At 48.2% G+C, this 22945-nt stretch overlaps 9 protein-coding genes across 9 annotated transcripts; 4 read left to right on the top strand and 5 right to left on the bottom strand.

Annotated features, from left to right (window-relative positions):
* Positions 1–179: 179 nt before the first annotated feature.
* On the bottom strand, positions 180–620 carry N7529_006753 (uncharacterized protein; the record flags this gene model as incomplete). Its single annotated transcript, XM_057242280.1, has 2 exons — positions 180–262; positions 305–620. 2 exons carry the CDS (start codon positions 618–620, stop codon positions 180–182), a joined length of 399 nt encoding a protein of 132 aa, XP_057097639.1.
* A 1915-nt stretch (positions 621–2535) lies between these two features.
* N7529_006752 (LysM peptidoglycan-binding domain-containing protein) lies at positions 2536–5400 on the bottom strand (the record flags this gene model as incomplete). Its single annotated transcript, XM_057242279.1, has 10 exons — positions 2536–2613; positions 2670–2927; positions 2976–3245; positions 3303–3496; positions 3558–3689; positions 3799–4199; positions 4251–4310; positions 4365–4424; positions 4529–4819; positions 4922–5400. 10 exons carry the CDS (start codon positions 5398–5400, stop codon positions 2536–2538), a joined length of 2223 nt encoding a protein of 740 aa, XP_057097638.1.
* A 744-nt stretch (positions 5401–6144) lies between these two features.
* N7529_006751 (uncharacterized protein) lies at positions 6145–7116 on the top strand (the record flags this gene model as incomplete). The annotated part of the gene is made up of 3 exons (XM_057242278.1): positions 6145–6186; positions 6242–6334; positions 6391–7116. 3 exons carry the CDS (start codon positions 6145–6147, stop codon positions 7114–7116), a joined length of 861 nt encoding a protein of 286 aa, XP_057097637.1.
* A 1512-nt stretch (positions 7117–8628) lies between these two features.
* On the top strand, positions 8629–12883 carry N7529_006750 (uncharacterized protein; the record flags this gene model as incomplete). The annotated part of the gene is made up of 2 exons (XM_057242277.1): positions 8629–12373; positions 12459–12883. 2 exons carry the CDS (start codon positions 8629–8631, stop codon positions 12881–12883), a joined length of 4170 nt encoding a protein of 1389 aa, XP_057097636.1.
* Positions 12884–14413: 1530 nt separating this feature from the next.
* N7529_006749 (uncharacterized protein) lies at positions 14414–14726 on the top strand (the record flags this gene model as incomplete). Its single annotated transcript, XM_057242276.1, has 3 exons — positions 14414–14444; positions 14486–14582; positions 14642–14726. 3 exons carry the CDS (start codon positions 14414–14416, stop codon positions 14724–14726), a joined length of 213 nt encoding a protein of 70 aa, XP_057097635.1.
* Positions 14727–15151: 425 nt separating this feature from the next.
* On the bottom strand, positions 15152–15664 carry N7529_006748 (MGMT family protein; the record flags this gene model as incomplete). Its single annotated transcript, XM_057242275.1, has 1 exon — positions 15152–15664. The coding sequence occupies one exon, from the start codon at positions 15662–15664 to the stop codon at positions 15152–15154; it is 513 nt and encodes a 170-aa protein (XP_057097634.1).
* A 629-nt stretch (positions 15665–16293) lies between these two features.
* On the bottom strand, positions 16294–18223 carry N7529_006747 (uncharacterized protein; the record flags this gene model as incomplete). Its single annotated transcript, XM_057242274.1, has 5 exons — positions 16294–16650; positions 16718–17044; positions 17098–17572; positions 17619–17772; positions 17827–18223. 5 exons carry the CDS (start codon positions 18221–18223, stop codon positions 16294–16296), a joined length of 1710 nt encoding a protein of 569 aa, XP_057097633.1.
* A 1510-nt stretch (positions 18224–19733) lies between these two features.
* Positions 19734–21331, top strand: N7529_006746 (MFS transporter; the record flags this gene model as incomplete). Its single annotated transcript, XM_057242273.1, has 2 exons — positions 19734–19994; positions 20051–21331. 2 exons carry the CDS (start codon positions 19734–19736, stop codon positions 21329–21331), a joined length of 1542 nt encoding a protein of 513 aa, XP_057097632.1.
* A 157-nt stretch (positions 21332–21488) lies between these two features.
* Positions 21489–22279, bottom strand: N7529_006745 (Nitroreductase-like protein; the record flags this gene model as incomplete). The annotated part of the gene is made up of 4 exons (XM_057242272.1): positions 21489–21691; positions 21746–21781; positions 21835–21913; positions 21983–22279. 4 exons carry the CDS (start codon positions 22277–22279, stop codon positions 21489–21491), a joined length of 615 nt encoding a protein of 204 aa, XP_057097631.1.
* Between the last annotated feature and the right edge of the window lie 666 nt (positions 22280–22945).

Here is a 22945-nt window from a genome sequence, read left to right as displayed (position 1 = left end):
CTTATCGGCCAGTGACTGTACCTTCACGCCTGGGTATAGTTACTGCAGTGTTTCTGGGGAAACAACTAGCAAGTCTTACCCCTAGTCCTGCTGTCGCTTCAAACAGCGCTAACGCCTTCCTAGCTTCCCAAGATCTGCCATACGACTATTGCTTTGCCGCAAATAGCAGTCTAATTCCATCAACCAGTGTTCAGCCATCTGATTGCAATTGCTATATCCAGCTCCGCGCTGCCGATAAGAGTAGGTTTCCAGACGACATATACTGTCAAAAAAAAAGAAAATCAGATCAAGGTTGCTGGCTTACTCGCCCTAGGTGCTTTCAACTGCACGATATTTTCATCTCTTTTCAATGTCTCTGTCACAACCGTCACCTCGCTTAATCCTTGGATAGGTAGTGATTGTGATACAGGTGTCTGGAACGCACTCTCCAGCGATGGATTCAAACAAATATGTGTTGAAAGGAACTCCACCGCAGTTCCGACTTCCACAACCTCGACAACATCAACGTCTACCTCCACCATCAGCACAATCGCCACTCCGCCAGCAGAGGTCATGCCGAATGAGGCTTCTAACTGCAACAAATGGCATACTGTGGTGTCTGGCGATGGTTGCCAAGCCATTGCCGATCAATATGACATCATACTGAGCGACTTCTACACATTGAATCCGAGCGTTGGAACCAGTTGCGCATCACTGTGTCTTGGATATGCTGCCTGCGTGGGAGTTTCATTTTAACTAGTGTATCCTTCCTCGTTTCATTGTCTCGCTTCCTAGTGACTGGACTACAGCGTGGGGAGGCGTGGAACTCCAGATATAGCTCATGTTTTGATAATCGTTCTCTCAGAGGTGTTCCCTTCTTGAGCTCGCTCTATTACATAGTAACTGTGCCTTCCTACTTTTGATTTGGCTCCTAGAAGCGAGTAAGAGCATGCCTAGGAGCCATGCCATGGGTCCGGGGGTCGAAAATGATCCTAAGGTCTACTGACTGCCAGGCACGCTTTCGATTGCTCCCAGAAGTAAGTAGTAACTAAAGCTCCTATGGTACCTGTTATTACGAGCCAACTCTTAATGATGAAAAGAGTGCATTTGAACGAGAATTCTAAACATAGGGAAGGAAGAAGGAGTAGACCTTACCAACTCCCATGGGACTAAAATTATTCTGGTCCCATATCCTAGTCTCATCTACTCCTAAGTACCTCTACCTCGCAGTCTCATATAGACTGCGAGACATGTATAATTAGACCTTCTTAGTACTAGGGTCCTAATAATTAGTTCGGCTAATATGGTGATTCGGTTCGGGTTCGGGTTCGGGTTCGATCGTAATTAGTAGTTAACTAGTGCTAAGAATGCGGTACGGATATACGCGTTTATATAGCTAATAGTTAAGAAAGTAAGTGAAGAATACTCTTTAGTATTATATAATACGGTAAGTTAAATCAAAAAGATATAGTCCTATTTAACGAAATACTAAAGATAGGGAAAGTAAGGAAAGAGAGAGGAGAAGAGCTCCCTAGATTGATACAAGTAACTATACTGTTCACTAACTTGAATGGCACGACACCAACTTCAACCTCTTTGGGATTGGCCCGAAACAGCCTCTCTCGGCTATGAAAGACACCTTCAACTCGGAGCAAGTCCACTACTCTGAGGGACCGAAATGCCTGGGGAAACACCGCCGGGCTAGATCTATATGATAAAATCGAGCGGCTCGAAAATGTGACTAGCGAAACCACTTCACAACACCGTTATCCAAAGGTGACCACTGAAGGCGCTCTACAACTCTGCACCACAGTGCTAGACATCTTCCCAAAAAGTAAAAAAACATACAACAGTGAGGATTCGCTGGTGGTCACCCACCCAACTACTAACTCACCGGCGTGTGGCTTAAACGCGGTCAATAGTTCGGTGGGTGTCGCCCGGGTGAGAAATAGGCGAGCGCCGCTTTACGGTCGCGCGACCGGGGGTGACAAGGGTGAGTGCGCTATAGACAGGGTGAGAATCTGGGTGAGAAATCACCCAAGTCGCGCGACCACTGCACTGACCTCTCTAAGTTTTACAACGGCAGGAATATCATTGGATAGCACTGTTCTCCTTGAAACACTCGGAATCTTGGCATATGCACTTGACTACAACTAGAAGCATCCAAAGCACTGTCCCTACGACCCCTGCATTCAAGAATTTCACAAACTGATTGAACTCTGGCTTATCTGATACCTTCGAAGCGAAGAAGATACCCAGGGGTATTGAAATAGATGTAGAGAAAGACTTCGCAAGTGGGATGCATGAATATTGCAAAGCTAGAGAGGGGAGCGAATAAAATAGCCCTGGTCCATCGCTCTGTTTTTGACCGTAATTGATTGTTCGGTGGGACTGTTCGGACTACGGAAAAGTTTAAGACTCAAAGTTTCAAGGTTGTCGACAACGCAATCACAATATGTAGGAAATCTAAGGATATTAAGCGGACAACCAGAGATGCCAAAAATCACGAATATCAACTCCCGAGGTCCTAATGACACGGGCGGTAGTAATACCCTTTTAAACGCCCACGCAAACATAATAGTTGAGCCAAAGACCCGCACAGTCGCTTCCAACATAGGGATTCCACGTGTTAAACTTACGCAGTCAGTTCTCATACCTTTTTTCAAAGGATGAAAAGTAAAGAAACTCACCTGAGCCGCAGTGATGCTATACTCGGATTCAATGGACTCACAGTCCTCGTCAGCAACCACGTAGTGGAACTTGGCACAATCTGCGTCGGTGCTCGGGATGAGAGGGGAGGGCGTGGTGCTTGAAGCAGTATGGGTCGTAGTCGTGACCGAGGCCGTGGTTGCACTGCTCTGATCCGGAGCATCGACACACACATAAGTATCTAGCCAGAGATTCTGGCAGTCGGTGCCATCCGCAACATAGGGATTCCAAGTGGAGAACTTTTTGGGTCAGCTTTCCTGTAACTCCGCTTCCTCGTGGTAACGTACCTGAGCAGCTGTAATATCGTTGGCTCCTTCGATAGATTCACAGGTGTCGTCCGTGACAACGTAATGATACTTGGTGCAGTCGGCGACTGTGCTCGGCATGACAGGTGAGGGAATGGTGCTGGTACTTGTCACAGTCTGGGTCGCAGTGTTTGCGATGGAGGTTGTTGCTGTACTGCTGCTCGAATCTGGAGCATCAACACAGACGTAGGTATCCAGCCAGAGATGTTGGCAGTCGGTCCCATTTGACACGTAAGGATTCCATTTAGAGAACTATTACCTTGTCAGCTGACGGTGTCCTATTATTGGGCTTATTTTTAGCCAAAGTACCTCGGCGGCTGTGATATCGTGGGCTGTCTCGATGGATTCACAGCTGTCGTTTTCAACAACGTAATAATATTTGGTGCAGTCGGCAGCGGTGCTAGGCATAACAGGTGAGGGTTTGGTGCTGGTTGCGGTGCTGGTCGCGCCGCTTGATGTTGGCGTAGCACTTGTACTTGGAACTCCGACACAGACGGCATCCCCTATGCGAGTGTAAATGAGGGGTCCTTTCTAGGAAGATGACATTGAAGAACTTTCACTTACCAGCATCGAGGTATTTGCAGGATGTACCGACGGCTGGATTCCAGGTGTAAAACTGGGTCAAGGTAAAGTTCCCGTAAACCTTCACAATGCTTGCGCAGGTATCATTTGTTTTGACCACATACAGGGCATCACCTGGAAGAAAATTCAGCATTTTATTTGGGAGAGAACTGAAGGGAAAGAGGGAAAAGAGAAGAATAAAAGTCCAGTTATACAAGGGGCAAGTGAAAGCCATGGAACTCACAATTATTTGCAATACCAGACTGAGTAGGTGGAGAGGATTTAGTCGAAGTGGCTGTTGTGCTGGAAGCAGTCGCCTGGTAGTAAGCGGGTGAGCATGTATTAGGGAACTTGGTACTAGCGGGCATTGTCGCATTTAATGAGGGCTCGCAGTATTTCAAAAGGCCGGCGTAGCAATCGTCTGGCAAAGAGGTTATATCCCAACCTGACATGGCATCATTGAAGGAGATTGGACAGTATGTTGTAAGATCATTGTAGGAGCTGACAACAGATGAAGATAAGGCAGTAGCTGTCTGGGTGTAGTTTGAGATCGTGCTGGTGGTCACAAACCAACTTGTGGTATAGTTTGGGGCTCCGGTCTGGGCAGGGAGGGTTGTGAAAGCGGTTGTTGGGAGAACAAACGTACTACCAGGCTATCAGATACAGTCTAAAAATGGAGCAGATAGTTTGACTTACACGTTCCAAACGGTGGTGAAATTAGTTGTGGTAACGTTCCAGTCTTCTTCACCAGGAGGTCTATGAGGGTCAGCTGACCACGTCCTTTCCCATTCAGTGCTCCTATTGACTTACCCAACGCAGATTTGATCTCCCACCATAGTATCGAGATTGTCGCAGTTGGTATGAATCGTTCTGTAAAAGTGTTTAGTATGTTAAGTAAGCACACGAAATGAGAGACTTGAAACGCAGTAACGTTCAAATTTAACCCAATTTGAAGCGTGCGGGGCTATACTTACGGGTTCCAAGATAAAAGCTGATTCATGTAGAAGGTATAGTTGGCAAGAATGGAGCTGCAGGTATCGCCCGGCTGGACTTGGTATAATGAACAGCTTGTCCCGATGCAGACATCGTCTCCCACGCTCATAGCGGTACAATTTGCATCGAAATGATTCTCCGTGATGAATTTTCCCGTAGCAACGTCATGAGCTGCCGCGATGGTGTCACAGCTGTCACCCTGTTTCACAGTATAAGTGGTCCCAGTGCAAGTTGTGGTAGGCGAGCTGGTAGCAGATAAAGATGTTGGACTACTGGTGCTTGTTAGTGTAGAGTAGGGATAGCTCGAGGGTGGCACACTGCAGGAAGAAAGAAGAGAAGAGAAAGATGCTGGATCAACACGTTGCCTGCCATACGCGGAGCCTAGCATGGCAGCCTCGTATTGTAGGAAGCAATCAGAGCAAGGCTCAATGCTGGTATTGCGGTTGGTGATGTCTGAATAACAGTATTCATCGCCATTTGTGAGACAGGAAACATTGAAAGCCCAAGTGAGGGGATCCAAAAAGTTTTGTACAGTTTGGTTGACGCCGGCAAAATCATATACTTCGGTTCCACAGGCACTCTCCACCTGGTCGTGGTAGTCATAGAGTGAGTCTCTACAATTTGATACACAAATCGCTTCAAGCGTTTTGCTCCCAATGAACTGTTGGTTCGAGACAGCGGAGACTGAATAGAGCTGATCGCACGTGATGTTTGTCACCAAGGCATCACCGCAAGCTGAGGGAATGCCGGATGGAGTCGCGTTGAACAACTGGAGCGCAGTAGTGTCGACGGCCAGAAGTAAAGCAACCGCCACCGATCCCAGAGCCGAGATCGATCTGGCATGGACAGCCATCTTCCCGAGCAGAATCAAATGGATGGAATTAGGGTTGATCGGACAATGGTCGCGTTGAAAATAAATACAGACAAGCAAGGCAAGACATTAATAGCTGGCTTTTTTGTAATCTTTCCTACTGCAAAGTTCCTTGGGTTGAACGAGCGTCGGAGTACGAGTATAATACGAAATAGTCCATGAAATCAATCTTAGTCCGTACTGTAACACGCTAGAAATGCTGCGGTCACAAGTGTAGGGGTCCACGCCACTAGCGCGAGACAGACCTTTATTTGCACAAGTACTCGGAGCTAGCGGCTCATTCTTCAGCGATATGCTGAAGGATTACATTGATCAGATAATCGATACTTCGATCTGTACTTTGAAAGTTGTATTGAAGGGTTGAGAAAAGTACATGTAAGGAGAAGAGCAAGCTACAAGAGGGGTACCTGCAGGAATGCATGCAAAACATGCAAAAACTGATCCCTGAAACTAAGTCGTGATTGGACACTCCCTTTCTTGTCCTCAATTTTTTCTTCTCTCGGCTGTTTTCCCGGTGGTCCATTGGAGTCTCCTACTTTTGAGCTGGATCTCCTCGGTTGCAGATGCCCCACGGGTAAGCGGGTGCTCTGAGACATTCTCCACCCGGCATCGCTTGGCCCCCGACTCAAGCCTCTGCCAAGAAATTATCCGATCTTAAGTACCGAAAATCTCTCGTTTCACTCGCATTCTGTCCCACTATCATCCGTGGTGAGGCTATTTTGCAATATGTCTGCGTTCCGAGCCTGGCAGGCTGATTTGTTCCTCCTGGTAAATCCATATGGTCAGCGCTCTAAGGTATAGGCATCCTCTAACAACATCCAAGGAGCAATGGCAGGAAGACTCGTCGCTATCTATCGATGCCCAACGTGAAGAAATTCTCGCTAAATACGTGACACTCGGAGTCCGTGGCCGTCAGGTATTTTGATTTTGGCCCGCTGTGACTCCATTGGGAAAGCTAACCCATCGGAATAGCCATATCGGGAGCAGCAGCGAAGACTAAAGGGTAGGTCTGTACAGGGACTTCCATCCCACAGTCAAGAGCTATTGAACCGCGTTCGCCAACCGAGCTTTGAGCGCCAGTTGGTGGACGGAACGTATTGGCTCCGAACCTGCTATGAGCCTTTCTCCGAGGACTCTTGGGCTGAGGTTCAACGTCACATTGAAGGCAAGTTCGGTCGGCCTGCAATTTGCAACGATTCATCCTTGTATAACTTCAATTCCAACTGGGAGAAGATTTTTCTTCGTCTGCCACAGCTGCTCGACTGTACTTGCCCTACCGAAGAATACGAAGAGTATGTCCAAGAGGCCCTACTAGATGGAATCGAGGCCGCAAGCCTTGACCCTCAGGCTGCGGAAGAAAGCGGCTACGATCCGGAGGAGGATGAAAATCCGTGGTCGGAATTTTATTCAGACTACCACATGCGACTAGTCGCAGGACGCATCCATATCGTTGATGCTACGACCCTTGCTTCCGAAGGCTCCGACGCAGGAACTGTTCTTGTGCTGTGGTTCGACCAGTGTGGACGGGCAATCCGTTACTCTCGCGAGCCGCTAGAGGATGCATCGGACATTGCCAATGTTTCCGATGCCATGCTGAACGAATTTTCGTGTTGGGCCAATGCTCACATTGGCCAATCCTATGAATGGGGTGCGCCCCTGGGTCCCCCCTACGAGAATAATGGAGAAAGTTCCGGGTAGCGACTTTTGCCTCGGTGGAGTACCATAGCCTCAAATACAACTAGTTTAGCTCAGTGTATGCGTTTGCACTAAGGAATGTGTGTAAAATCCACTCATATATCAACTCCTTATCTTGAATATCGAATCTGGCCCCTGATTTTCTGTTGTCATACCTAGGTACTGAACTAAATCTTTGAAACACGCTAGAATGTTCTCCGAGTTCCTTTTATAGGTAGTGATTTTTATAAGACCAAGTGGAAGCTAGTCACTAGCGCTCGTACAGTGCCCAAACTAGGTACCAGACTAAATCTTTGAAACACGCTAGGATGTTCTCCGAGTTCCTGTTATAGGTAGTGGTTGTTATAAGATCAATTGGAAGCTAGTCACTAGCGCTCGTACCGTGCCCCAACTGCAACCGAGGATGCACCGGACTCGAGTTGCGAAAGCGCAAAGCTAGATAAAAGAAATCCGTTCGTGTGACATAAATCGTCTTCATAGTCCTTTGGTCCACGAAGGTGATGTGTCGATCCTCTCATCAATTCTACAAGTAGCTGAGATATCGAACTTCGCCGAGTCCTACAGCTCTCACGAGACGGATTTTGGCATGATGAGGTTCCTCAGGTCACACACTCTTTTGTTATTGATTTCCTCAATCATTCTTTTTGCGAAAGCGCAGCAAGGTGCCACTTGTTCGGAACTAAACCCCTGCTTGGAAGGATGCTGCAGTCAATTTGGAAGGTAAGATAATACACCTACACCCAGCTTTCAATCACATAATGGCCAACCATACTGATATTATTTCATAGCTGCGGCTTTGACGATGACCATTGCGGCGATGGCTGTCTAAACAACTGTAATGCAAAGGCCGAGTGTGGCAAATACGGAAATGTCACCAGTTGCCCTCTTGGTGTTTGCTGTAGCGAATTTGGCTTCTGTGGCTCAACAAGTGACTTCTGCGGTGCTGGTTGCCAGAACGGCTGCGAATTGGTGGAGTGAGTTGTCTGTTCAAATATTTCAAAAATATATTCATGGATATATGTCCAATGCCGTTAACAAAATCAGTTACTAATTCGCTTCCTTCTACCATATTAGTGAGCCATCATGTACGAGCTCTAGCAATAGCAGCTCACTTGAAAGAGTGGTTGCCTATTACGAGCTGTTTCAATTTAGCCGACCATGTGGCACTCTACAACCGGAGAGTATCCCTGCCGGTGCTCTTACTCACATCAACTTGGCATTTGTCCAATTTGGAGACGATTGGAAAATGATTGATGAGTACGGTGACATTGTGACCCGAGTGACTCGGCTCAAAACAACTTATGCTGGGTTGAGAGTCAACGTCGCCATTGGGGGCTGGAATTTTAACGATCCACCTTCGTCAACTTATTTCTCAACAATGGCAAGTTCATATGTGAATCGGCAAACTTTCATTAGCTCTCTCATGTCGTACTTGCAAAAGTATGGTCTGGACGGTGTTGAAATAGGTGAGCTTCCCACTGCAATTGCCTTTTTCTCTGTGTTCAGTGTTCTTACATGGGGGACTCCACAGACTGGGAATATCCAGCAGCAACAGATCGCGGTGGCACTGCTGACGATACGGACAACTTCGTTGTATTGCTCGCTGAAATGAGAGAGGCTTTCGATGCTGTGAATCCCGGCTGGGAGATCACCTGCACTCTTCCATCCAGCTACTGGTACATGCAAAATTTCAGCCTCGCATCGATGCAAAAGTACATCTCGTTCTTCAACATGATGAGTTACGATCTGCACGGCATGTGGGACCAGGATAACAAGTATACAGGGTCCTATCTGCGAGGCCATACCAACCTCACGGAGATCGATGTAGGGATGGACTTGTTGTGGCGTAACAACATTGATCCAAAGAAAGTGGTTATGGGAATGGGATTCTACGGTCGAAGCTTTACGATGGTCGACAAAGACTGCCATACAGCGGACTGCAAATTTTCTGAAGTTGGAGGTGCTGGACCATGCTCACAAGCTGCTGGCATTCTGTATTATTCAGGTGAATTTACCCATCTGCTTCGTCTCTTTTGTTCACAATACTTACGAAAGGCTTCAGAGATTGAGTCCAGCAACAGCTCCAGTGACGTCCAAACTTACTATGACCCAGTTTCAACGGTCAAGTATAATGTTTACAACGGCAATCAATGGATATCCTACGATGATGCGCAGTCGTGGCAGGACAAACTGAGATACCTGACAGGAAAGTGCATCTCTGGTGTCATGATATGGGCTCTCGATCAGGATGATGGAATGCACAGGGCTCTGGGAGCGCTCCTGGGCGAGGATGCGCTGTCTGGCTCACTTATGGAGGGAGGTGATCTCTCGACCAGCCAAAAGAAGGAGTTGACGAGTCAAATAGCTGCATACACCGGGCAAAATTGCTATGTCACTCAATTCTGTACCGATGGTTCAGGCTCCCATAAGAACGATCCGGATTATGTGTGTCCCACTGGTTTCTCCTCCGTTGCCACTGCACACGCCCCTCAACAAAAGCTCGGATACTACATTACCGACACTTGTGATAGCGGATTCTACCGTCATATTTGCTGTCCCACAGATGCCATGCCGAAGAATTGCGAATGGACCGGCGCCCCGGTACGCAGTGAAGTTGGCTGCAGTGGCAAGTGCGGAAGCGATCAGTTCCAGCTTAACGTCGATTCATACGTTGACGCCTCGGGTGAGGAACCATGTTACCAAGGAGACCGCGCCTTGTGCTGCGATGGCGCCGAGTCAATCAATCAATGCAAGTGGACTTCATGCCAGAAGCTTGCATCCACTCAGGACAAGCCGAGTTGCCCCAGTGGTAGCACCTATATGACCACCCGTTTTGACGATGGAGATGGCAGTTTATGCTCCTCGGACGATGATGACGATCTAGAGATTCTCTACGCTCAGGCATACTGTTGTCCAAGTGATGATGTGCCGTCTAATTGCTCTTGGCCATTCGAGACGCTACCTCATACATCGGAATATCTCTGCTATCCCTCTGCCTGTGACTCCACCAAAGTGCAGTATACCACCGCGCTTGATCCTAGCGAGCCATATTACGGCGGTGGCTTGCAATCGGATGATGATTGTACTGCTTACACCCCTCCTGCTGGGGAAAATCCCAATTGGCCATACTGCTGCGACCCACCGCAGGCAAACAGTGAGAAATGGCCGGTTGACCCCAAGTATCTCTGGGATAACTACTACGAAGACACTGGGGACGACGTGGAATGGGCTTACGTCGACAACTACGGCAACAACAACAAACAGAGCTCTCCCGGCGACGATGATGGGGATGATCCATATGGATTTGTGATGCTAGATGGCCCTGCAGGCTCGATTGACAGTTCATTTGCCTCGACATATGAATTCGCTCGTCGGAGCGAGGAAGTTCCCAAAACCAAACGCTCCTTGTTCACCACGAACCGCACCCGCTTGGATACCAATTTCGATCATGTCGAGGAAACGCATCATATCTTTTGCAAACTGCCCACTGGCTCGTTGAAATGCGACAATTTATTCTTCGACGGTGCTGAAGACACGATAATCCATCTGCCAGAACACGTTGGCGAAGGCCCATTTGCTCGTCTCGTTTCAATACAGCGAGCCCATAGCTCATACGACCTTCCTCGGCATCATTTGGTCAAGCGGATTGCGGAAGAGAATGAGAATCCTGTCTACAAGATCAAAATTGACTACAATTTTCAAGCAATCAAACGTGACTCAGGTGCTATCAACATGCGTGTGGATTACACCAACCTGCTTGATTATTGGGAAGACGTTACAGATACTCCTGCCACTCGCCGGAAGAAGCGCTCTACTACTTCGGTCCGCGACGAGCACATATCCTACCGTGAGTGGCGCGGTAAGGTTAATTGGGCCAAAACCTCGCATGAGGCTCTTCGCAAGCGACAAGCGGACATCATGACCTCCAATACTACATTTGAGCGCGCCGGTGACCGAGAACCTCACAAGCTCCAAAAAAGGTGGTTTGGTAGCTTCAAGAACTGGCTAAACAAGATGAACACCGTTGAGAGCAGCAGCGTTGGGTATCTGTCCCAATTTTGGAAGAGCAGTCTTCTCCTCTTCAGCGCCTCCACGGGATGCCCAAAGGCGAACGCCCAATTGAACGTCTACCTGGATTCTGAAATCGGTATGGACAGCACATACGCCTACTACCTCTCCGGTACTCTGGTCCCTCCGTCTCTGGATGGCACATATGCATACTTTGGCATGCAGCCGAGTGTGTATATGGGCTTAACAGTTGAAGGCACCGCTCGTATGGACTATAAGTCCGAGCGAAAGCAGCTCATTCCAACCCTTTCCTACCCTGGCCTGGCAATCAAGGGTATAGCAGCCGTTGGGCCCACCCTTGACATCTATGGACAAATCAGTGGTGTTGTACAACTGAGCGGCAAGATGTCCGTTGGTGCCAAGTATACCTTTGAGAAGTCAGAAGTTTATTGGCCTGAAGGCGATGACAGCACTGATTACAGCAAGATCAACGATCTCGTTGGTGACCCTGAGCCCGTGGCATCTGGACTTGAGCCGTCATTCCAGGCGTCAGTTCAGGCTAGCGCCGATTTAGATGTCATGGTTACACCCGAGGCTAACATTGGCATCACCATTGGTGGCTCATCTCTCATCGGAGGCGTTACCCTGGTCGATGCCCAAATGGTTGGCTTTGTGAATACTACACTGAGATTCCACGCTGATTCGGGGGCATCCGTCTCGGGCGACTCCTCCACCGTGAGTGCTACTTATACATACAACTATGGCGTGTATCTCCTGTATAATCTTGGATATGGTGGTCATGCCACAATTCCATTCTATGAATGGTATATGACAGCCCGGACACTGTTCAGAAGTCCAAAGTTAATCACTCTTTACTCGAATGGGGATGTTGGTTCATCTTCAACAAGTATATCGACCAAAAGAAGTCTATCCTTGCATGAATCTCCTATATTCGAAGGAGTCGATGTGGTGACCGAGCCATCTAGAATCCAGGGCGTGGGTCGCAAGATAGGATTCGACACCAATCGCGACTTGCTTTGGGGATCCGCACCCCAATTCGTGAATGGAACAGGCAAATCTCTCCGCAAACGCGATGATGACAGTGATGTCGACATGATGGATGTTGACGATGATGACCCCAACTTCAGCTCATCAAGCGCTCTCACTTGTCCCGCGAATGACTGTGCCACCCCAGGGAGTAGCAACCCAAAAAATTTGCCAGCATGTTCTTGGATCCTGCCTGAGTTGCGCTGTAAGTCACGTATCCCATGAAGCAAGCCTCGATTGAGCAAACAAACGACAACCAGGACCCGTTAACACTCGAATCTTCTATCTAGACAACTGCCTGTTCTTCCCCGATCGACAAGTCAATGACGGCTATGGGAACTCGAGGATCGTTCCCGGAATCTGTACCAACGTTAATGGCTTCTTCCAAAATCGTGGTACAAGTGCCAGCACAGGAATCACACTCACATGGGATCCCGACACATCACGACAAACTAGCCGTCGTAATGTTGCATGCCCCGCATTGAAGAACGCGCAAGGAAACGGCGGATACTGCAGCACTGAGAACCAAGTGATTGCTGGTGCTCTCAACTTGCCATCCACAACAAAGATCGTGAGCTGTGATGAATTTCCAATTGCCTCTTCGGAAGAAGGGGGGAACTTCTTCCCAAAGTTACCGGTAAATCCAACGTCGCAGGGTGTGAAGTGCGTGCCAGTATACCAACAAACGCTCCAAGGGAACTGCCATAGTGAGTAATTTCGAGCTTTACCCGTTTGAAATTCCGATTCGCTAATTAGATCATCAAAACCAGAACTTCTGTCTGGTATAAATGCTAATGTCAACGCAACCGGGGATGCCAATTGGCAACTTTGGGGGAGTGGAGGGGTGGGCTCCAATGCCGAGTGGCTGGATTTGACCGCTGACTGGCAAGGCCTGGCACATTACGATTCATATATACCTCAAGCCTATGGCATCTCAAAGGCCGTGAGTTCTTTCCAAAGCCTGAATCTCGAATTAACGAACTCTTTGCTCTCTCCCCTACTTCTTGCTCTTCTAACGCTTCAATCAGGATTATGAAAGCGGCCATGGGGGCTACCTTCATAAACGCAACTTCACTCTTTCCCTCGCAGATCCCTCTGGTCCCACAGATGGTGCAGCCTGGGGCTTACAATCATTGTCTTCATACTCCGATGGAGCAAATGTCAAAGGCACCGATGCTACCCAGGTCGCGTGTGCAGTCAATACCTTTAATCAGGATACCCGGTACAGGATTGATGGACGTAACGGGATCTGCTTGTCCGACTACAAGCAAAATGCCGGTAAGCCCAACAACGTGCTCGAGATCTCAAACGATATCGGCTAACAGTTTGATCAGTGTATGGTAATATTGCAGTCTGGGTCGAATGTAACGTTCAGTTTACTGGATCCACGTCAGGTCAGACCAACTCCAAGCGAGACAATGGGGGTCATGTCGAAGAGGATGATGAGGTTATCGGCGAATTTGATGGATGGAAGATCAAAGGTATATTGAAGCTGATTTTTTTGAGTTGAAACCTTTTAAATACTGACAGAACGCAGGCATTGAGATCGAGAGGGACGCCAAAGTTATCGCCACGGAGCCAGACTTGGTACCGCAAGGTCAATGGCTGCCAGTGGTATATAAAGACTAGGTAGAAGCAAGAAGACAGCCCTAGAGATATAGAATTTTGAATTTGAACGAGAGTGCGTTGATTTCTGGGATAGCCAAGAAATCTGTCAGGCTAGATGAAGCATTTCTTGAGTCAAATCCATGTGACCATCGAGTATAAGAATTTAATATGAGACTTCCGTAGGGGTCTCTAGACTCCCTTTTTATCCAAAGCCCGAACGATGCAAGGACCCGCTATGGCTGAGGAGGACACTGCCTCACCTCAATCGCCACAGGAGAATCCATTCAAAACTCTACGAAAAGTTTCAAAAGTTAGGGAGTTAGGAAAGGCGAGTTAGGAAAATTCGAATCTATAGACTCGTTACGGGAAAGCCTCTATCTGCTACTAATCAGAGATTAAGATCGGTAAAATACGAGTTAACCTTACAGAGCCTAATGGCCAACTGCATAGCCGTATTTGCCGAGCGTAGTAGGCGCTAGCTCACGGTAGCAGATAGTGTTATCCTCTTCTTCCTTCTCGTTTTGATATTTACGTGTGAATCCACGTGATACGGCACGTGCGATACGCTCCTAGAGTGCTTTCTAGAGATTCTTTTCGGAGAACATAGTTTAAATGGCAACGAAATGTAAATAAGATCATGGCAGAGCAAGAGAACGGCCTCGCGGCTTGTATTTATGTCTTTGACGGGCATAGATTCAGAGTGAATCAGCCCCTGTCACCCTAAGGGTGAGAATTGTCACCCCGCTCTCACCTCTCTCACCCCAGTCTCGAGACTTCTCACCCATATCACCCACACTCACCCTAGAGTGCCGCTTAAGCACTAAGGGCGCATTGACTATTGACTGCGTTGAATATGTGGCTTAAGTACGGCTGAGCGGACGGGAAGCCCTGTTTTCCACACCCTATGGTCGTATGTACTGAAATTTCGCGAACAAGGACTTATGATCTAATATATTCAATAGGAGCCGAACTGCTATAGGAGCATGTAAGGTATTCTACGATAAGCCTATGTCAGGGCTTCCCCTTGAGTTACGCATAATGTCGAATTATATTCATCACTCAAACTTGATGACTTTCCGGGTATAAATGTGGTGTTGAAGGTGGCTTGTCTGCTCGATCGTCGTCGAGGTTTTCTATGGGCATTCAGCTAGAAATCTCCCGAGGTCTCATTGTCACACTTGAGTCACACTCGATGCCCAATTGCCATGATATATTTCACACATCACAAAGGTGTCCGTGCAAATTTACATTGACCAAACATTCAAAGTACATAAGTTTCCAAGATCCATTCATAATTGCATGATTCATCCTATCGAAACCTTGGAATACACAGCAAACACCCAGAATAAATCAACATAAATCATTGAAGCACAAATCACTTCACCCCAAAATCCACAAACTCCTTAAAACAAATACCCCTAACCTTTCCATCAAGAAAAGTAACACCTTCCTCCTCAAGCCTCAACATCTTCTCCTCGCAGAACCCTCCACCAGCCTTATGTCCATCAACCTTCCACTCCCCCTTATACCCACCCAGGGACCCATCCGCTGCAAGCACCCGATGACATGGCACCTCCGGCGCAAATGGATTGCTGCGCATCGCATTGCCAACCGCTCGCGCACTGGAGCCCAGATACGCCGCCATAGCCGAATACGTAGTCCAGCGGCCTGGCGGGACGGATAACAAGGTGCGATAAACGCGCCGGCGGTAGGGTGTTAGTGTAGGGTGCAGAGATATGCGGTGGAGATATTTTTTAATTTGGATGGTGGGCTGGAGAGACTTGTCTTCTCCTTCATTTATGGTTAAGGGTTTCAGGGCTTTTTCTGGGGTTGGGCTTGTTGATGCTGCGGGTGGGCCCGTGGCCATCGGCTTTGTAGTGAGCGCCATGCTTCCACTTGTGCAAATTTGTCGGGGTTGCTTTGTTTTGCCCTTGGACTTGGGGATGTAAGGTCCCGCTTAGATTTTGGAGTATGGGGTTGTCCTTGGCTGCTGTTGGCTGTGTTCTTGATTAGTTGAGATCATCTGGATGGGTGCGACGTGATGCGACGCGTCTTAGGAGACCTGGGCTTACGGCGTGATTGTATCTTTGGTTTGAAATATGCTTGTTTGTGTTGCATGAAATGTTTATGAAAAGATAGAGAGAGTCCAAGTTGAAAAGATAAAGGGTCCTGCGGAAGTTCGGTGCTGACAACGGTCGATGGTTGTTGCTCTCAAAGTGACCAATCAGAACATCTCCCGAGTATGAACTTGATCGTCTACAACATCCAACGGAACACATGACAAGATATGGTGCATGAGATATACTCAGTGGTTGTGACAATTCTAAGCACTTCTTGATGCTCTCACAGTATTAAAAGTTTTAACGACAAATTCGGTCTTGATGTTGTTGTGAAGTCCTATGGCCCCGCCCCTCCTGCACGAAACATAGAAACCGAAGATGTTTGGTTGTACGGATATTAACACATAAATCGTCCATAATTCACATAATCGACTCTAGCAAGTCTAAGAGTGATCGTCTAAGCATGATCAACATGCTCCGCGCCTGTAGCATCGTCGCCAGCCTTAGAGGCCGCAACAGCCGCAGCAGCACCAATAGAAAGGTGCTTTCCAGTCTCTGGATCCACCACGCTGCCCTTGCGACCAAGGGCCTGGACCATACCCGGGTTCTCGGCCTTCAGGCGCGCAAATGTCTTTTCAGCGTCCCAAACCCATGGTGTCTTTGCCGCGAAGAGCAAATCCATGTCTTCAAGCGTACGCTGGTTGCTCTCTGGGTATAGCGCCCACACCATGGGGATAGTGATTACATTGCTAGCGGCGAACACGTAAAGGGTTTTTTCGTTGATGGCACTAAACATGACGGGGCACAGAAGGGTCTATAAAGCGGTATATTAGTACAATTCTGGTATAATATTCTGGTAAAATATTATGGTATTCACTTACCAGCCATCCGTTTCCGATACTCCATCCAACAACACCGAAGGCGTTTCCGCGGGCACGAACGGCCAACGGGAAAATCTCGGCTGGGTATACCCATGGGACTGTCAACCACGTGGCTCCAAAAGTTGAGGTGAAAATGAAGATCATTGAAGCAGCCGCAGCACCATAGGATGATGCCTTGCCCATGTTGTCGGCAGCCTTGGCATCAATGGCCAGTCGGGAGAATCCACCCGCCAGGAACATGGCAATTCCCTGGACGACCGAGCCCCAGTATAGAGTCCATCGTCGACCGAGGCGGTCTATGGTAAAGACACACACTAGTGTGGCAAACTAAAGACGTAGATTAGCCCTGTTCCTGCTTTTTGTGAGAAGCGGAAACATACCATATAGAAGACATTATTGAGTCCACTGATCCACTGACTCTTCGTCGAGTCAAAGCCAGCAATACTGAAGATAGTCGGGGCGTAAACCGTAACACCTGCGATACCAACCCATTCTTGCATGATTTGTAGCCAGATCACTAGCTGCACACGGCGGCCAATATGGAGATCTCCAGATTTGTAACCAATAAGCATTGACCAGTAGGAATCCGCGTGATCGACCGTCTTTTCCAACTCGGCGATGCTCAGAATATCTTGGAACTCAGCCTCGGCGCGGATGAGGTCTTCTCCGCTAGATCCACGCAGACGTTGCAGGATATACCGAGCCTCGTCCTCGCGACCAACCTTGACGAGCCATCGAGGAGATTCGGGGAAGAACCAGACAGCCGCAAAAAGGGCGAGCAAGAAGACAATTTGAAATGCGATAGGGAATCTCCAGCGGAAGGCAGACTCTCCGTTGTCAATGAAAGACAGGCCACTGTCGAGTGTTAGATGTTATCGCATAGTGAGAGAATGGTACGTACAACTCGAGCCAATAGGCCAAGACAACACCGAAGATGTTCAGGGTGAACTCGATTGCAATGAACTGACCGCGCGAAGTGTGCTCCGCTGTTTCGGTGGCCCAGACGGGAACGATGGCGTTCAAAATGCCGGTTCCAACACCATTAACCATACGCGCTGCACATGTCAGTGATGCTCATTGTACAAAGCCATCAGCCATCATCCCCTTACCGCAGATCATCCAATTATGGTTCATGGCCGAGCATTGCAAAGCCGCACCCACGATAGCCCAAGCAGCTCCGACACCAATAGTCTTGATTCTTCCCATGCGATCTCCTAGCCATCCACCAAATAAACCACCGACCAGGGTTCCGAGGTAATATACCGACACGATTCCACCTTGTAGTAGTGAATTCGTAACCACTGGTGTCGCTTCGCCGTCCACCATTTTAGTATATCCAAATCCCATAAGATCGATATAGTCCTTTGCGTTATTGACACCGGACATCATTCCTTGATCGTAACCGAAGAACAAGATGGAAAGCGCAGCGACGCAGTTGATCCCGACGAGAAGCGAGCGCTTCTCCAGCTTGTGGACGACATTCCACGACGGAATTTTGTCGCTCATCTTGAGTGTGTTTGAAGGTACGGGTCAATAAATATTGTGGACTTGTCGCATGAGAGATTCGGTTGAAAAGAAAAAGGTCACCGTCTACTACAGTGAGAAGAAAAGCAAAAGGAGATCAACAGATCCAAGCCGACCTGCGGGGTATCGTTAAAGAAGACAGAAATAAAACGCAAAGTCGCGCCGACTTCATATCAGCGACCCAAGCCTTTTATACCGCCTCGGCGAGAGTCCGAGTCAGTCTAAACCGTATGATACGGTAAATTCCCCACGAGGATCGGCCGAGAAGCACACCAGGAAAAGCAAGGAGCGACAGATCTAATGCGGTTACATTCCGCGGGACATAAGACTGGTTCGCGTGGTCACCAGTGTCGAAAATTACCCCACCAGCGCGACAAAGCAGGGCCAGAATCCGACACGGCCAGTTATGGTAGTACTGGGGAGTATGTCACGGCGGGGCCAGGTTTGGGGGCTTTTACCCGGACGCTGAACTCGGCAATCCGAAGGGGTCGAGGTTGCGGCACGATTTTCTGGAGTCGTGGGGATAGGAATGTTTATTGGCTATTTCTCTGCTTTGTTACGGGTTTGACTCGGCCCACACGGGGAACCATGATGATTGTCGGCAATGCCATCAGTGGCTGGTTTTGGCTTGCACCTCCCTAGGCGGGTTAGTGGGAAAGTGAACGTTCAAGGGGCACTCGGGTAAAAGGGATTTGTGGAGAACGGGGAGAAAACACGGAGAAGTTGAAATCCCCAGATTCCAGACTTTTGACATTTGATAAGCTATATAACTCTACGTCTACGGTGTACAATTACATTCGATATCTGATTTATTCAATTATGCTCTCTCGTTCTCTTCTAAGCTTCCTGGGTCTGGACTCTGCTCAAGTGACCGAGAACCTGAAGATCGGAGTTTAGCCGACGCGGGGAATTATTCTCCACAATTGGCCAGGGTATGATGTCGTCTCTGGGCCATTTTGAGGTTCTTGGATATATCATACAAAAGGAATAGTCTAGCATTTTCCAAGGGTCATAAGACTTCAAATCACTGATGTTATACCAAGACACAAATGCATAGACTGAAATTGTCGGACTTGAAAGGAATGGTCTCTTCCTTCGCTTGTGTCTCTTGTTATATCCTATGTCTATACCATCTACCTGATGTATCCAAAGAAAGTAAAAGATCATACATATGTACACATCTAATTACCCATTTAGAGTGTGATCGTCCCTACTGACTAATGATCGGTCACATGGGCACTCTGTACCTTGAATGTTAGCTGAAATTTGCAATATGCATACATACTTATGCATGAATATGAGAAGCGAAAGAAGCTGAAGCTTTGAAGAGTGCCGCTGCCGGGATTGGTGTCGGGGCATCTGTGAACTCTGATTGGTTTACATCCCGGAAGCGGGATCCGAACTATTCAGGAACAAAACGACCGTTTTACTTCACCTGCTTTTCAAAGATTTTACCATATGGGTTGAAAATCTCCGAATGCCATATCCAGCCATGGCAACAAACAAAGGCAACATGGCAACAACCGAGGCTGATCAAACCAAATCCCCAGACTCACCAAGCCAGCATGCAGATCAACAGGAGGCATATTCTCAGTTCTCAGTGAATACCAAACGGTATATCGTGGCGATGGGATCTTTGGCCAGTTTCTTCTCACCCTTATCGTCGAGTATCTACCTTCCAGTCTTGACCACCATCGCGGATGAGCTGCACATCTCCACCTCTCAGGTCAACTTGACCGTCACAACATACCTAGTAAGTCTTGCAACTATTCACACGAAAACCAACCGCTGACCATTCTTTCCGTCTAGATCATGCAGGGTGTCGCACCCATGCTCATAGCAGGCTTCTCCGATACCGCAGGTCGCAGACCCGCCTATATTATTTGCTTCACAATTTACCTCGCAGCCAACCTAGGGCTAGCTCTCCAAAACAGTTTTGCAGCCCTACTCGTTCTCCGTTGTGTCCAAAGCGCCGGCAGCAGTGGAACAGTTGCGCTTGCAAATGGTCTAGTGGCAGATATGATCACGTCAGCCGAGAGAGGCTCGTACATCGCTTTCGCGTCGATCGGAAGCATGCTTGGTCCTTCGCTATCCCCAATAATCGGTGGTCTCCTCAGTCAGTATACCAACTGGCACTGGATCTTCTGGTTTCTCCTAATCTTCGGCGGTGTGTTCTTTCTCATTCTCGCGCTTTTCCTACCAGAAACCTGCCGCAAAGTTGTAGGTGATGGCTCGATCCCACCACCTCCATTGAATAACTCTGTTGCGGATAAGATTCGGCACCGCATACGCAAAAAGAAGGGTCTTGCGTCTGATCCGGATAAAGAAGCAGAGGTGCGGAAGAATTACTCACTCAGGTTCCCCTCGCCCGTCCCGACTATGAAGGTTGTCTTGGATTTCGAGACGTCGGTTATTCTGATTCCCACAGGTTTGCTGTTCGCTGGTTTCTATGCTGTCATGACTGGGGCGTCGACTTCTTTCCACAAGATTTACAAATTCAATGATATCCAAGGCGCGCTGATGTATCTCCCCATCGGCGCTGGCGGCGTTCTATCAGCCTTCACGACTGGCAGAATCGTCGACTGGAACTATCGTCGGCATGCGAACCGTGCAGGTCTTGCTGTTGTGAAACATGCTCGTGCAGATATACGAAACTTCAATATCGAACGTGCCAGACTGGAAGTTGGCTTGCCACTTTACTACATCAGTACCTTGGCGATGCTGATATACGGCTGGGTACTGGGGCGGGAGGTCCATCTATCTGCACCTGTAATCCTTCTATTTGTGATTGGATGGTCTATCATTGGTACCTCGCAGGTGCTGAATGTCTTACTGGTTGATCTTTGGCCAGGTAAATCGGCGTCAGCGACGGCAGCCAACAATTTGTTTCGTTGTGAGCTCGGTGCAGCGGCATCCGCAGCAATCAGCCCTATGGCCTTGGCTATGGGAGAAGGCTGGGCCTATACCACGCTTGCATTGATTTCAATTGCTGCTTCTCCTTGCCTGTTGGCTGTTGCAACTAAAGGTATTGAGTGGCGAAAGAAAAGGAATCAAAAAGAGGAGGAAAAGCTATCTTGCGTACAGAACTAGCATCTGCGAAGTCCAGATTTAGAGGATACATTCGGGATATGGCTTTCAACTTCTTGTCAAAATTTTAGCTTACACGTCGGGAAAAATGCACTAGCTTCCTTCTACCTAGGCCCATTCGGCTTTTATGTCTAGTTCTATGCTCCACAAGCCCGTATTCCTACTTTCCGTGAATGAAGACCCTTTGTTCCAGAGGCTCAAATGTCTTCTCCATAGGTGGGCCAGCGGGCTTCCCGAAGACTAGCTGAGCTTGTAATCTCCATTCTTGAGGAATGCCCCACTGCTCGGAGACAGGCGAGTCTATCAGCGGATTGTAGTGTTGTAGACTGCACCCAAGACCCTCAGCTTCAAGCAATGTCCATACTGTAATCAATGTAAGCCCAAATGCTACAACTGCGCTTCACCTGGTACACTTACACGCAAATTGATGCATTCCACTCGAGTGTTGCGACCCTGTTTGGTGTTAATATTCATAGATGTACTTCTAACGTCAAAATGAGACATACATTCAGGGAACTTCTGGGTAAGCATTGGCCATTTTTCTTCTAACGCTTTGAACGGGACAGGATCCTCATAGAACAACACCTTGTGGATAGTCAGTAAGTTTGCCCAGGTCTCAGTCTTGAATTCTAAAACAAAAAAGGAACTGCTCACTGTCCCATAGCCTGCTCTGAATGCAGCGATACGAGGCTTGTACATCTTTTCAAATACGCCCTGGGGCACGCTCGCACTTGCGGCCTCATAGGCAATATCCCAGAGTCTCTGGTGTTCTTCTTTCAGGAGCACGACAAGTCGGCCGGATTGAACATTGAATGGACTCGGTGTATGCAAAGTCACATCTGAAACAAGTTCTTCGATGCGAGCATCGGATATTTTAGTTTCGTTTGTTAGGGCACGGATGGATCGCCGGGCTCGAAATCCTTCGCTGATCGTGGATGCGAGGGTGGTCATTTTGATAGTTTGGGATTTGGGCAGTGATACCTGATGATTTGTTGGAAATATTCGTTCTGTTTATTTCTTCTATCGAGGACTATACGGAATTTATACTTGACTTCCAGGCAGCGAGTCAGTAAGACGGCGAACGGAGCCCGACACGGGACTCCACAAGCCAGGCTGAGCACGGTGATGGTTTATCTTGCTATCACTTAGCGTCAGACTTAAGAAGGGTCGCATTGTATATCGGTCCTTTATAACCGTGCATATATCGGTCAATAAATGTCCGACATGCCGACTATATTGTTCAGCGCAAGCAAAGCACTGTGATGTCAACGTTGGTGGGCCCGGCCAAGACTTCTGCCCCAACGCCCAACCAGAACTGCACAAGGTTTAAGACGAGTCCCTAAACCGTCAAACTGCCACGAGGGGGACTGTTTACACAGACGGGTTATATTTCAAGCGAGGATACACCACTTATTTGAGTCTAGACCTGGATGCGACAGTGTCCGCTTGTAACCGCCGCGGAGCCCCCCGAGAACACTTCCCGATCCAAGGCCCGCGGGTATGCAGATTATGGGGGAATCGCCGCTAACTCTTTGTAAGAGCACTTGGGTCTCCCCGGAATAGTCCTGTGCGAACGGGAAAGGATATGTTGTGTTATAGAGAAATTTATTCGAGATT

Source organism: Penicillium soppii (assembly GCF_028829465.1).
Source record: "Penicillium soppii strain IBT 18220 chromosome Unknown utg000005l, whole genome shotgun sequence".
Classification (NCBI taxonomy): domain Eukaryota; kingdom Fungi; phylum Ascomycota; class Eurotiomycetes; order Eurotiales; family Aspergillaceae; genus Penicillium; species Penicillium soppii.
The sequence above is the reverse complement of the archived record's forward strand: the minus strand, read 5'-3'. Positions and strand labels throughout refer to the sequence as shown.